Source organism: Antechinus flavipes, chromosome 3, assembly GCF_016432865.1.
Source record: "Antechinus flavipes isolate AdamAnt ecotype Samford, QLD, Australia chromosome 3, AdamAnt_v2, whole genome shotgun sequence".
Classification (NCBI taxonomy): domain Eukaryota; kingdom Metazoa; phylum Chordata; class Mammalia; order Dasyuromorphia; family Dasyuridae; genus Antechinus; species Antechinus flavipes.
Genome location: NC_067400.1, coordinates 386,764,676 through 386,780,514, shown reverse-complemented (window position 1 = coordinate 386,780,514; position 15,839 = coordinate 386,764,676). Strand labels below are relative to the sequence as shown.

At 33.0% G+C, this 15,839-nt stretch overlaps 1 protein-coding gene across 1 annotated transcript in view; it reads right to left on the bottom strand.

Annotated features, from left to right (window-relative positions):
* Nucleotides 1-457: 457 nt before the first annotated feature.
* LOC127554443 (GPI inositol-deacylase-like) overlaps nt 458-15,839 on the bottom strand; it is an 81,200-nt gene continuing 65,818 nt past the window's right edge. Inside the window, exons 22-25 of the mRNA XM_051985967.1 lie at nt 13,636-13,686; nt 12,258-12,490; nt 10,384-10,488; nt 458-6,667 (exon numbers count right to left, since the gene is read on the bottom strand). Of these exons, the coding sequence (XP_051841927.1) occupies nt 6,532-6,667; nt 10,384-10,488; nt 12,258-12,490; nt 13,636-13,686 (525 nt within the window). The 3' untranslated portion in view covers nt 458-6,531. The remainder of the gene's footprint in view (nt 6,668-10,383; nt 10,489-12,257; nt 12,491-13,635; nt 13,687-15,839) is intronic.

The following is a 15,839-nucleotide window of genomic DNA, read 5'->3' as shown; positions in this document are numbered from 1 at the left end:
ACTCCACAACCCAACTGACATACTTTAAATACAAAAGGATTTTGTTTTTTGGCCTGTTGGTTCCCTAATTCTAGGCACTGATGAATATCTCAAATCTATTTTGGGGAAGCATATGCATAATTCTGAAAAATAAGAGAAATTCTTTAAAAATGCAATGAAACTTCAATCAAAATGTACCAAAAGAATCGACTATCCAGAAACAAAGACTAGAAAATGCTACATCAAAATATTTCTCTTGCTTTCTTTCTAAAAGTTTGATTTCACATCTTATAGGCACCACACATCCTTTGTGTAATTTTATTTACAATTGTATTCCCTGTGATGTGTTGGCCACTATATTCCATGTTACTAGTGTTCCAAGTAGTTAAGTTTGGGGGAAAAATATAATCTACTTCAAAACTGGCATTAAGGATCTTTCAGAAAAGAGGTCATAATTAATGCCACTCATACAACAGTCTCTTTTTATCACCAAATTTATTGTTGAACACTTAGAACATTGAATATGATGAGTTAAAAAGAAAGCACCAAAAACTGCCACACATTAATACCTGAGCAAGGACTGAAGTATTCACACACTGCACCCTACATCTAATAGCAGAGAGCTGAAACAAGATAAAAAACCATTTACAACACTCTATATAGAGCATGGTAAGTAGCACTTTTTGTGAATTACATGTTAAATTTAATAACATTAATTCTATTATACAAAACAAGTATACACAAAATGTGTCTTTAGCACAACACTGTACAAAATTATGACGAAAGCATGCATATGTCCATATGGGAAAGACTTGGGAGAGTTATCGTTTTAGTCTGTGTTATAGTTTAGTAGTTTTACTATGGTGAAATAATCCTTGTACTGAATAGGAATGAATGTACAATATAATTCAGTTACCACAGGTCTATATGTAACCATTATCTGCAAAAAGATTTCTATGTCTCATATGTCATCATTATGGACCTCTCTATGAGCCTCTAATTAAGAATATGAAAGTTGGTAATGAATAGCACTGGGCTTGGGAATGAATTCCTTCTATTGTTTTCCCTTTTCCTTATTTCCATCTCAATTTATTCAAGAAAGCCATGATCTTTAATGATTTTCAGAGAATCCTATTGTTTCAAAAAAAAAATTAGTGAGGATTTTTTACATTACATTAGTGAGGAAAATTTAACATGAAAAGGAATGAATTGAAAAAAATTTTTTTAAAGTATAACTTGAAATGAAGTAGCCTATCAATTCCACAAATGTGGAAAAAATTCAATTAAGATTACAGATCAAAAAACAACTTGGAGCTCAAACTGGAATAACATTTATTATTTTAGCAAAATATACACATAATTCTTTGATTTAAAAAAAATTTGTTCAGTCTTGGTAATTGAGGTGGAGAGGGAAAAAAAATCTCAGAATGAGCACATTACCAATAGGAATTTAATGGAATAAGAATAAAACCATTCAAAAAATTTTTTTAATCTTAAGTACATTTAAATGCTCATATATTACATGCTTCTAAATACTTTGAGGGATGAGGTCCCTGGCCAGAGTGAATCTTGGGAAGAAATTCATGACTGCGAGGTAATTAAGACAATTACATGTTCATGTTCAGATTTTCATATGTAAAGTCAAGGTCACATTGCTTCCAATTGCTTTAAAAATTATAATTTAATAATCTAGTGTCATCCCTATTTCTTTGTACTATAACTGTTCATTTTAATTTTAAATGAAAACTCTAGAAAGTAAGGGAGATGCTTGGAATGAAGTTCCCAAAATACAAAGGAAAAGAGAAGCTCATATTTTTAAAAGTCCTATTTTATTGACCTTGAAGAAAAGTTTTTTGGTCAATTTGAGATGGATACTCATAATGAAACCTAAAGTTACAAAAAGCCACAGGGCATTCTTCTTTACTGTTTTAAGGCACAGTCTCTTGCCCTATAATTCAAGGTCACAGTGAGAATATAAGCTCAGTTTTGGTCTGGTTTCCCTATGAATATAGGTCATATTGACCTCAGTATTCTGCACATTTATACTCAGTGAAATGTTAAATTATTGTTATAAAATTATACTAGAAATTATAATATTTTAAAAAGAAAACATTTAAATCATCTGCATCTAATTGTATGACTGCCAAATTTATAATACATTAAAAAAAATCCACTATGGGAAAGTACTTTAAAAATATACTTTTGAACCTATACAAAATATAAACACATGAGATACATATATCTTTCACTTAACAGATATTAACAACATTAATCTGGAGATTAGCTCTAATTTGTATAGTTTTAAGGTTTGCAAAGCACTTCAAGAATTAATGAACATTATATATTAAATATATAGTCCTTTACTTCCACAAGGTCCTTGCTACCACTAAATAGCTAGTTGAGCTATTTGTGCATGAATATAACAGTGAAACCAAAGCATGTGCTAAAAGTTCAGCAGCATTTAACTTGTTGTTTAACCCAATCAATACTTAACATGAGGATAGCAGCAATTTTTCAATCAATTAAATAATAATACACAATCTACTAATTGTTGAAGTAGCTGTCAGACAAGCTATCAGATCAAATATTATAGACATAAAGGACTTCTAAGGATCAGCCGTTCCTTCATTTTCTATATGATGAAACCGAGACCTAGAGAAGTTGTATTGTAAAAGAGATTAAGGTCATGGAACTAGGTTATGGACAGGGTCAGGAATAGAGTAAGAGATCTCTAATTCCCAGTAAGTCATTCTTAGCACATCTTATGATCTTTCGGTTTTATCAGTATTAGTAGGCAGTGAGAAGCCAGTGAAGTCACATAATGTTAAAAAGTAGAAAAAATAAAGGCAAGACTGCCTGATATGTGAATTTACAAGTGTTAGGGTTTGTCATAAAGGCAAATCTATTACATTTATAGGATGACATTGGAGGCAAAGTATCTGACTCTGTTGAACATTTTCAGTTTTAGTAATTCTTTTTTGTGGCAAATAAATTGGTAGAATATTATGTTAACATGGTAATGTGGCATCCTGATTTTCCCTTAACTTTGATATTAAAGTTTTATTTGAGAACATTTAGTCAGATTGTTGTGTCAAGCTTCTGTCATCTCAAGAGCTGAAAAGGACACAGGTACAGTTTTCCTTTTTTGTCTCTGTATTCTCCAGTCTGGCACAGGGCCCAATGCATGACAGGTGTTTAAGAAATGCTTCCTGAACTAAATGACTTTGCCTAGGGAATATGTGCAATTAGATCTGCTGGTAGTATCATTATGGTTAACCCCAACTCTAAAAGGTGAATTGCTCCAAGGTAAGTAACCATATAAGTTACTTTCTCTCTTAGGATGACAGTCTTAAAGTTTTAATATCTGTAAAACAAGATCTATAAAGTTCAATTCTAACTTTTTTTTCTAATTACCTTGGCAGTCAAGTACTTTTTGGAAAAATTGGAACCAATGAACCAAATATACTCTACAGCAGGGCTTCTTAAACTTTTTCCACTTGTGATCCTTTTTTACACAAGAAATTTTTATGTGACCCCAGATATGGAGATATATAAAAAGGCATACAAATCAAATATTTATTGTTAATAAATCATAATTTTGTGTCCTCACATTCAATTATGAGATTTTAATAGAAGGTCACAACCCACAGTTTAAGAAGCTTAGCTTTATAGCAAAGTTCCATGGAACTATTGGTGTATTCCATTAAAAGAGGGACTTTTATTGAAAACAAAAAGATCAAATGAAGACAAATTATCATTAAACATAAATTAGAAATTTCAAATGAAGAACCAGATTACACTATTTCAGAAATTAAATAAAATTGTTATATTATACTAAAATCTTTAAACATAGAGGGATAGATGGTGCAACAGATAAAATACCAGCCCTGAAGTCAGGAGGACTTGAGTTCAAATCTGGTCTCAGACATTTAACACTTTCTAGCTGTGTGATCCTGGGTAAGTCACTTAACCCAACTGCCTCAGCCAGGAAAAAAAAAAAAAGAAAAAGAAAAAAAGCTTTAAACATAGAAAAACAAGAATACCAAGTACAAGTTTTGCCAGTTACACATCTGTTATTAAAAATGATAGCTTAGAAATGCTGAAAAATTATTTTTGTTTTATCCCAATATGTATCTGTTTTCTAAATACAGTTCATTGGCACAAGTATCCAGAGGTATATTACAGTTGTACGTAGCTTTGGTGGTGCATGTTGTTAAATTTATAAACACTGTTCAATAATTTCCAATTCAGTGCTTTATGCTCAAACTAAAAAAAAAACCAAAAAACCTCAATTTTACTTACAAAAGGATGTTAAAAAAAAAACCTAATATGATACAAAACAAATGTAACATGAAATGGAAAATGTGCCCTTTTGAGGCTTTAGAACATACATTTTTTTTTACTAATTATGTTATTATAAAAATACTAAAAATCAAAATAATTTTTAAAAAGGCAAATATAAACCCATAAAATGGTTATTCTCAGTGTTTGGTGGTTTTATTCATTTATAGGCTTTTTTTTTTTAACTCACTCTAAATGAATTTATTTCCCCTTCAGAGAAAGAGTAATTGAATGTACTTTTATTATACCTCAAAATGGTTAAAATTCTTAAGTAGATAATTGCTCTTAAAATTTCTTAATTTACAAAGGAAAATTAGTCCTTGGTAAAGTATTATAAATTTTAAGATTTTGGCATGTTTCTATTTTGATTTTAAACGTTTTAGTTTGATATAATTAGCATCACTAAATCTTATTTCTTAATAAGTATAAATTTAAAAGAACATAAGGGTAGAACTTTGAATTGACTGTTTTCTTGGACTGATGTATGATATGAAGTGATATTTGCCTAATTACAAAAGCAGCCTGTGACTTTGAAGCAAGGAATCAGGGGATTATAAGATTTAGAGCTAGTCAGCAGGTCATTTAGGATCTTAGAGTCAGATCAGAGGTCATATGTAGTCCAACCCCTCATTTTACAGATGAGGGGAAACTGTGATTCAGAGACATTACATGAATTGTCCAGGGTCGTGTACATGTTTTTCTTGTTTGTACACAGTTGCTTATTTTCCTCATTAGTCTATTAGAACACGAAAGCAAAGGCTGTCTTTTGTTTGTCTCTGTATAGCCAGAGTGTAACTAGTACCTGGAACCTAGTAAATGCTTGTTGATTGTTACTCCATACCTTTTCCCTGTTAATTTCACAAGCCTAGGAATGCCTCAAATACTGCAGAGTATTGCATCTGAACTCATGTGAGAAGAATGAACAGACAGTTCATCTGAAAAGGATCCATGGACTGCAAGTACACATGAGTCAGCAATGTGATGTAGCTGCTGAAAAGCTTCAAGTGATCTTGGACTACATTAAAACCGGCAGGGCTTCCAGAAATGAAGAGGTTGTAGTCTTTCTGCCAGTCACTGACCTCATCTGAGCACTGTGCCCAGTTCCAGGTATCACCACTTGAGGACATCAATAAATTAGACAGTATTCAGAATGGGGAAACAAGGAAAATTAAGAACACTAAGTCTATGCTATATAAAGATGGACTGATGGAACTGGGGATTTTTAGCCCATAGAATAGAAGAGACCAGAGGAAAAATAAAGGAGGGAAAACTCTGTTCAAGTATTTGAAGGGTCATTATCCATTATGAAAGATGGATTAGGCTTATTTTGTTTGGCTCTAAAAGATAGAACAAGAAGCAATGGGCAAAAGTTGAAAAGAGCCAAACTCAGGTTTGATGAAGGCACAGATTGAAATAATTAATTCAATGCCAATAAGTGAATAACTATGACAAACTTTTTTTTATGACCCAACATTAGCATTATTTAAGTCTTAAGGTTTTTGTCATGAATACAAAATGAAAGTCAGCATTTGAAAAATAACAAAAAAAAAACAAAAAAACTTTCTTAACTTCTGAAATTGATGTTTTTCACAAATTATAAAAGGTTGCTGAAAAATATCTTGTTTGATCATGAAAAATTAAAAGCAAATATAACCTTGTAGACATAAAAGAATGTTAACAATACACCTCACAAATATGGTTTCTTAAAACTGATCAAAAAGTATTCTTGGGTATTTTGTTTTCTGAGGAAATTGATTCTATGAATTTTATCCACCTCTTTAAGACTTAATTCTTAATATACAAACTATAGTAAATACAAAGGAACAAACATTTCAGTAGAAAAACCGGATGAAATACTTGCAATGTCAATACAAACAATGTTATTGTCTATTTAATCTAAACTATAAAAACATCACTAGTGTCATAAACCAAACAGATTGGTATGCGCAGGAATCAAAATCTTGAAAGATTTTGGCCACTAAACTCCTTATATTCGTTTTTCAAAATGATCAGTAGACAAATACCACACCACAAAAACAAAACCATGCATCAATACTTTCCTCAGGGGTTACAAAACTAGTTTTGAATTTTCAAATTGTAAAAATAGACTTGTCTTCTCCAAAGGATCCTGCAATCCGAGCTGATGAATCTGTGTGTTGTTCTTTTTTGTTACCTTCCTGAAGAGCCAAAGTAACCCTATTATTCCTCAAATCAAACATTAGACAACATATGGAGTAAAAGAGGAATGACTACAAAGTACGGCACTCTGTATAAGTGTGTAGACCCAAAGGCAACCACACCAATGGCCACTATGAGTGGAAACTGTGCAGCAGTCTTCAACAGTTTACTGCAAAAAAAAAAAAAAAAAAAAAAAAAAAAAGAGAGAGAGAGAGAGAGAGAGAGAAGAAACATAATTATATGTTATAATTACTATAAACTATAAGAAAGAGTGAAATTCTGTGAAGCCAATATGATAAATGAAATTCAACATGTAAAGTTAAATTTGGCATAAATTACAATAACATAGCAATAACTAGTACTACTTTTTATTATAAATTTCCTGTAGTTGAATAATTAGGGCTTTTCTAATAGCAAAACTTTACAAAGGCAAACAAAACTCTGATCATAAAATGTAATTTTCAAAATCTGTTTTTTTTTACCTTATAGTATAGAAAAAAACCCTGCAAATGAGAAAAGTCACTGAGCAAAATGTTACATTTAAAACAGCATAAATTTTTTAATCTTTTCTCAAAATCACATATAATATTTTGTATACTTAATGAATTATTCTGAAAAACCAGGTTTTCTAAAATGCTAAAGAAATTTATCTCTTTAAGTAACAAATCTTTTTGTATAACTTTTAAACATTTTAGATGAAAATAGTTTTAAAATACGTTGCACACTACCATCTTCTTAACTATTCAAATGGGTTGCACAATATGATTTAATTTTTTCTTAGTGACTCTTGGGTCATTATTATGAAAATGGCTTTGCTACTCCTTAACTCTGTTACCCTGGATAAGTCACTTAATCTTGAGGGGCTTAGGATGCTCATGTGAAAGATGACAATTGAATTAAATGATTTTTAAGGTCTAGTGCTGACATTCTGTGATTTTTCTATGCTGCAATATAGTGATACTCAGGGTCTTTTGAGTTGTGTAGGCCTGCTTGAGTCTATACAAAATGAACCCCAAATGCTGAAATTCTAGATTCTTTTGTCTGATTTTAAAATATTTTTGATTCCTCCCTTTTAGCAATCTTAGTTGTCAATAATAATAATAATAATAATAGTTATTATTAATAGAGACTTTGCAGTATAGCGGCCTGTGGTGGCTATGTGACTCTAAGGAAATCACTGAAATTCTCTGTGTTCCCTATATGCTAAGATTGTAAGTGGCAGAGAAGAGGCTAACCTAAATTGATAGAGGGAGTTTCCTCACCTGGGAATTCTCTATGTCAATGCAGTTCCATTCTAGTTCCTATTTCTATATAACACAATCCTCAAAAAATATATTCTCCTACAGAAGTGTAAAACACAGGGGATATAGGCCACATGTAGTTATTATACTTCCAAATACAACTCAAAGAATTAGTTTAAAAATATATAAAGATACAATTTTTAAAATGGGTCTAATTTGGGGGGAATGGTACACAGGGAAATCATTTTTTCTGAAAGTGATAGTTTTCTATGGACAATGTCCCTGTCTTCAGGGACAATTATCTAAAGAAAGTAAAGTGAGCTTTGTGGGTAATGGAAACCCAGAGGGAAGAAGGACATATATCCAAAGATAAGACTGCATGTCAAACAGAAAGGAAAATGATCATGGAGAAGACAAGACATAAAGTTCTGGGATACTGGATATAGTGAGTTCCATTGCACCTTGAAGGAAGATTAGGTTAGTTGTATTAAGACCAACAAACAAAATATCTGGCTCCTATAAATTGTCCAAAATCATTAGCATTAGCAAATAAAGATCAAAATGTATTAGTCTAAAAATATTTTGAAATAGACCACTCTCCTTACAAAGACGTAACTATGTAAATTGTGTACCAAGAATAAAATATTTGCCTAAAAGATAAAATGGAAAAGGAACAGTGTAGAGGGCTGGAACTCTGGAGAAATATACTTGAAACAAGGATACTTACAACAAGGTGCTCAGTGGAACTGATGAGACAATGTTTCCCTACTTTACATATACTTACCGTGTTTCCCTGATAATAAGATGTGTCCCGAAAATAAGCCCTCCCCTTACTGTGTAAGATTCCTCTAAAATAAGCCCTCCCCCGAAAATAAGCCCTATTGAGATTGTTACTGTAGTGAAGGTGATCCCCTGCGCTACATACTATATTACGGTACCCTCTGTATGCACTGTCCCCCCCCGCTCCCCCAAGTGAAACGCACGCCGCGATCCGAGCTGCATCCAATCAGAGCTGCAGCAGTGAGCGCATCATCCTGTTCTTCCCCAGTGATTTGCTTGCTGGCGCCATTGAGAGCAGTGCCGCGGAGGAGAGCTGAGGCAGGACAACATAAAAACCTGGTATGTAAGCGGGAGTGAGGGGGCATGATGGAGGATAAAAGAAGAACTCAGGAGGCATGATGGAGGACAAAAGAAGAACTCAGGGGGCATCATGGAGGATAGAAGGAGCACTCAGGGAGCATGATGGGGTTAAAACATTATTGAGGGGCATGATGGAGTGAAAAGAAGGACTGATGGTCATAATTTTATTATTCTGTCTGCACGGGTCACCTGTGTTTTGGCAATTCATTTGGATGGAAAGAAAGCCACACCTCTAATCATCAGTAAGGGCAAGAAAGATAAGATTGAATGTGTATCAGGCATTTACGTTCTTGAAACCGAAAAAGCCTGGTGTACACAAGCCATTAAAAGAAAGTGGGTTGATTTAATGCTGCCATTTGTTATGCGAGGTAACCAAAGAGGTCTGATAATCTGGGATTCAGCCAGCACTCACCGCTAAAGAAATGAAGAACTTCCTTGCAGAGAGAAGAATAGATCAAGTAATGATTCCTGCAGGAATGACTGCCTATCTCCAGACCCCTGATATTGCAATAAACAAGCCATTCAGGACCATTTGCGCATGGAAGTCAATGACTACATTGAAAATAGAATGGAAAGAAATCAGTGTGGAAACTTTGTGAAGCCCTGTCTGCAAGAAGTCGTGACTTGGGTGAAGACGTCATGGGATAAAATTACTGACAGCTGTGTCGCCAAGGCACTATGAGCAGGTTACCTGGGCAAGACATGTTCATTTAAAGAGAGATTTATTGCTGGACATGACAGATTGGGTCCACTTCTTCTGAAGGAAATAGAGGCGCAAGACATCCAGGACGGAATTCAAGGTATGGACACTTATGATGATGTTGTTGAAGAAGATGACATGATCATTATTGAATAAAGGTACTTTTTTTTGTTCCCATTTACCTGTTTATTAAAATTGCTGTCAATGTTCGTTAAAATAAGCCCTCCTCTGAAAATAAGCCCTCTAGTGTTTTTCTGTCCAAAAAAAAAAATATTATCTTATTATCGGGGAAACACGGTAGTACTTAGTATGGTGATGTGATGGTTCTCTAGTTCACACATACTCAGTATGCTGTAATGATGTAATTGTAATAGCATATTTAAGAGCTGAGAGAACTAAGGACATAGAGTGAACAAACTGTGAAGGAGACAATAAAGACTTTAGACTCTATTCCTGACCATCCTCATGGTGACTATGCTGCTGAGATGAAGGCTCATCCGGAGGACCTCCAGAAAGCTAGCCCGGACATTACAGAAAGGTATAAGGAGAAGTGTTTAAAAACAACATAATGCTAATTAAATGTGTAAATGCTCTGAAGATACATATAAATTTAATTTCAGAAATGCATAAGTAGTTGCCAGTATAAATCTGCATATACACTATAATTCCTATTGTAAGTTATTCTAAGCTACCTAACCTTAGCAAAGATAAAAGTAATTTAAAGTTATTTACCAAATATGAAATATATGCTATAAATGAGGACTAAAAATCTATGTGGGAAATAAAAACATTAAAGTGCTATACCTCGACTTTATTGAAACAATATCCGAATTCCCAAGGATCCCCAAAGTAGGAACGAGGAAAAATGATAGATGTTTACATGGATCAGGATTAAGTCTAATATAATACCTATTGGGGGAAAGAGAAAAAAATGTGGTTACAAAGACATGGTTATTTCATATCAGTATTAATCTAAGTAACACCCACAAATCATGGGAAGGAGAGACTTACAGTTTAAAGTCGGGGGGGAATATACATTCTGTCTCACAGGGTTGCAATGAGGCCATGCAAGTGCTACAAAATGTGAATTGTTTTTTTATCACCTAGATACCAATTCTCCAGGCCATTTTTCATTCATAAAATATTGTATATGGGACTGAGGTATGAAGGAAGTCCAGAGAGGAAAAAAAAATTACAAAAATATACTTAACTTTATGAGTTAAATTTGTTAGAAATTTGTTAAGCACTTATTATGTTCCAGACACCATGCTAAACACTAGTGATACAAAAAAACCCAACAACAAATGACAGTCCTTATCCGCAAGGAGTATATAATCTAATTGAAAAGAGGACAAGCAAACAAATATATATATAAACAAGATATGTATGGGATAAATATGAGTAATTTAAAGGGAAACCAGAACAAAGAGAGGTTGGGAAAAGCTTCCTGGAGAAGATATATTCTTAGTTAAAGGAAGCCAGGAAAAATGAGGAGGCAAAGAATTTTAAGCATGATGATGGTGAGAGAGTGCCTGGAGCCAAGAGACAGAAGTCTTGCTCATGAAATAGCCAGGAGATCAGCATCATTGGATCAAAGTATGCTAGTGTTCAGGAGTAAGGTATAAGAAGAGCGGAAAGGGATGGGGGTACTAGGGTAACAAAGGATTTGGAGCACCAAAGAAAAGATTTAACATTTCATCCTGGAGATGAGGGAGCCTCTGAAGTTTATCGAATTAGGTGAATGGCACAGTCAAACTTGTGCTTCAGGAAAATCTTTTTGGTGGCTGAATGAAGAATGGACTGGAATGAGAGGAGGCCTGAGACAAGCAGACCCACAGAGGCTATTGCAACAGTCCACATGTGAAATGATAAGGCCTGCACGGAGTGATAGTAGCATCAGAGAATAAAAAAGGGAATATTTAAGAGATGTAGCAAAGCTACAAATCTTCAAATAAAATTGATCCATTAGCAAAAGCCTGAACCTTAATGACAATGAGGGATTAGAGAACTAATTAAAATGTATATAATCTTATTTGTCAAATCCATATTGAGCAGGATTCACTAAATGCTCTGAAGTTTTACCTAGAAAAAAGTTTCTTAACTAATAAGCTTTCATATTCTTTCCCATTCAATATACCACTCTGAAGGAAAAATAAAAACAAAACAATCAAAAGAAAAACCCTTATAAAAAATAAGAGCTTTTCCAAAAAGTTATAAAAATAGAATCTCTAAAAACTAATTATGTAGCACTACTGAATGCTTTTATATAACTTGTGACTTCAGTTAGGATAGGAAATGTTAGTTTCCTAGTCACTAAATTATTTTTATTACTAAAGTTATTTTAGTTCAACTTAAGGATATCTTACATTGACACAAAAATCCATTTTTTATTCCTAAACTTTTCAAATGCAACTATTTTTGCTATAATAAAGTGTAAAAAAAGTTCCATCTTTCTATTTTTGTTAAATATTTATGGGAACTTATGTTTAATAAGATAGAGGAAGAACTCTGGCAAAGAGAAAGTTCAATATAAATTTTTCTAGTCAAATTTTCATACACTGACCAGAAGATGTTTGGGTATCTGAAATCTTAAGTTTTATTAATGGAAATAAACCAAAGTAAAGTCAGAATTACACTATAGTTTTTACAGAACTCTAAACAATTAATTGTATCATTACCTGAGATTCTTTAGCCAATAAATTAAGGACGGCATACTGAGAAATACAATCCATATTACTAAGTTAACAATAGTAATATGCATCTTAAAATTATCTTCAGCATTATCAATGACTAAACCTATAGGAAGTACATTTGGTTTTGGAGGAAGGTTTTGCTGAGATCCATCATTCTTCTCTGTTTCTTCAATGGAAGAATTTGTATTGTTTTCATTTCTTTCAGGGATATTCTGAATCTATAAGTAAAACAAGAATTAAAAAAAAAAAAAGATTTGTTATATTAAACAAAACCAGATTTAAGATACTGTTATCTTTTAAATAGACTTACTTAGAAAACAAAGATGTATATAATACAATCCTCATAACTGAGAATGTGCTTAATAATAATATATATTATCTTTTTAAAAGCACAACTGAAAATAACTTCTGAGTCTTCTGAATTAGCTATACTCTCAATTTTATATTTAAATAGATCATCAAAGGTGATCTTTCTATATATTTTTCTCCTTAACTCACAATAAATAAAACTTTTATCCAAGATGAAGGACCATAAATTTAAAATTCTTCAAACTTGTTTTCTTTCTTTCTTTCTTTCTTTTTTTTAATATTTTTTTATTGATAGAACGCATGCCAGGGTAATTTTTTTTACAGCATTATCCCTTGCATTCATTTCTGTTCCGATTTTTCCCCTCCCTCCCTCCACCCCTTCCCCCAGATGGCAAGAGTCCTTTACATGTTGAATGGGTTGCAGTATATCCTAGATACAATATATGTGTGCAGAACCAAACAGTTTTCTTGTTGCACAAGGAGAATTGAATTCAGAAGGTATAAATAACCCGGGAGGAAAAACATAAATGCAAGCAGTTTATATTCATTTCCAGTGTTCTTTCTCTGGGTGTAGCTGCTTCCAAACTTGTTTTCAAAAAGTAATTTGGTAGGGACAGAATTGGATAGAATAATTCATAGAATGACAAATGACTAATTTCATTGAAGTCAAGAAGAACTGGGCCTTGAAGGTGAGAATGTAATATTTCATGTCTTCATATTTCCTTAAAAATCAAGAAGTGAACAGTTGATGTTCAAGGAGCTCAAAGGCTAAAATCACCTCTTTACTAGATGGAGTACAACTGAAAAACAATAAGGGCCAGAGACGGTAACCATAGAGTTCTAAAAGCTATAAAGGAACATGGATAAAAGATCTAGCAAGACATTAGGAAGAGAAAGTAATTAATGATTTTAAATGGGGTAATCAAAATGATCTATTATTTTCATAAAAATTAAGTGCAAGTTGATTCCATTCTAAAATGATAAATTGCTCAAGATGATGAAAATATACAGTATATTTTGCCAAAAAAAAAAAAAAAAAAAAAAACCAACTTACCACATCAGAGTTATTTTTCAGTGTTGTTATGTTGGAGTACAAGTTAATAATCTATAAAAAGAAATGAATTTTTGTTCACAAACTTGCTTTGGATCGAGAAATACTTAAAAATCCTTGTTTGGAGACTAAACAATCAGAGAGCAAGGAAATTCTATTTCTTCCTAATTAATTCTGTATTTTATGCTCCATAGAAGCTATTCTAAATGTCCTCTTTCTTTTTAAATCGCCCACATTTCCTCCTTCTCCCTCTCTAAGTTGAGGACTTTGCCTCTTACTTAACTTAGAAAATGGAGATCATTCAATGTGTCCCTCTTCTTCTCCTTTTTCTTCATCCTCCAAACTTTGATATCTCCCACTCTCTACTCTTTTCTTCCTGTCTATTCTTCTTGCCCAGTCTAATCACTACTCATCTTCTACAATTTTCTCCACTAGGTTGCTCACTTGAATTTTCATTCTCTCACTCTTTACTGTTTCCTTCCCTACTATCTCCAAACATGCTTGTCTCTTCTATCCTTTAAAAAAAAAAAAAATCATTCACTAAATTATTTAACTTTCTTCCTATCTTATTATATTTCTCCTCCCCTTTCAGCCAAATTTCTTTTAAAAAAGCAGTCTCTGCTTGCTGCCTGCACTCACCCTTTGCAATCTGGCTTGCCACCTCATTATTCAATTAAAATGACTTTTTTCAATTCTTAATTGCCAATTCTAATGTGTTTTTCTCCGTCCTTAATCCAACTGTTGGATTGCATCATATTCTCTCTTTCTCTCACTGTTTTCCTTATTTAACTTTCTCTTGTTTTTCTCCAACATATTTGACTACTACTTTACTGGCTAAATGTTCACAGAATACTCTCTAACTGTGAATGGTAACCAGGCCCTCTTCTTTGTCTGCCTGTTATTATATACTTCCAGGGGTTCAACTATTATCTGTGCATATCCTCTCAGATCTACCTATCTATCTCTGGCCTCTCCCTTCCACTTCAGTCCTGCATCACCAAATGTTTGTTGGACATTTCAAATTGAATGTCCCAGAGATAGCTTAAATTCAACAGATCCAGGACTAAACTCATTATCTTTTCCCCTCAGCTTTTCTTCTTCCAAATTTCCCAATTTCTATTGAAGGTACTATCATCTTTCTGTTCTCCTAAATATGTAACCTCAACAACATCTTAGATTCACATTCCCTCACCCCACAGAGCCAATTGTTGCCAAGTTTTATTGTTTCTACATTCATAATATTTCTTGCAATCAACCCTTTTTTGGTATTTATACAGCTACCACATTAGTCCAGGCCCTTATCAACTCTTGATTAGATTACTACAATAGTCTCCTGACTGATTTCCTTGCCTCAAGAATAGCTTTTCAGGCCATTCTATACACTAATTATTTGTAAGCTCACATCTGACTATTGACTCACCTACTCCAGAAGTATCAAACATTCTTGAGTGAGGTCTGAATAAGCTTAAAATGTAAATGGCCGATAATTAACAAAATAAATAAAAATACAATAGAACATAATGTTAATATGTGGGTTTTAAAGTTAATATGTGGCTGTAGGGATCTTTTTTTAAAGTTTTAGTGGTTCCATTTCTAATTGAGTTTGTTACTACTGCACTATTAATTAACTTGGCCTCTAGAATAAAATAATAAACCTTTCTTTTTAGTATTTAAATTTTTTCACAACCTGGTTCCAACCTATTTTTTCTAGTCTCAATAGCAATTACTTTCTGTCCTACACTCTGCAATGCAACCCAACTAGCCTCCTTTGTTCTTTACATGGTGTACTTCATGTCCCCTGCTTGCCTTTGCAATGGCAATACCCTGCCATAAATACTGCCTCTTTAAAAAAAAAAAAAAAAAGCTGTATCTTGCATACAATGTCATTTTTTTAACTTAGTAGTGACTTTGATCTTTTGCTCTATAAAGTTAGTAGTATAACAGTAAATAACCACTGATTTATCAGCAACAGTAATTATCAGTTTCCATAAAAAAAAATGAAAACTGATTTCTTAGCAGACATTTTTTTACTTGTGTGGAAATCATTTTCAAATTATACAATTTCAAGAGATCCAGAGGAAAACTTCTAAGCAGGTTGGGTGGACACTCACAAGGAATTTATTGGACAAGAATGATGAGAAAGCATGGCTGTGGAATGGCGTCCTTGAGGATAACATTTCCATTGATGAGATGACAGATCCATGAAA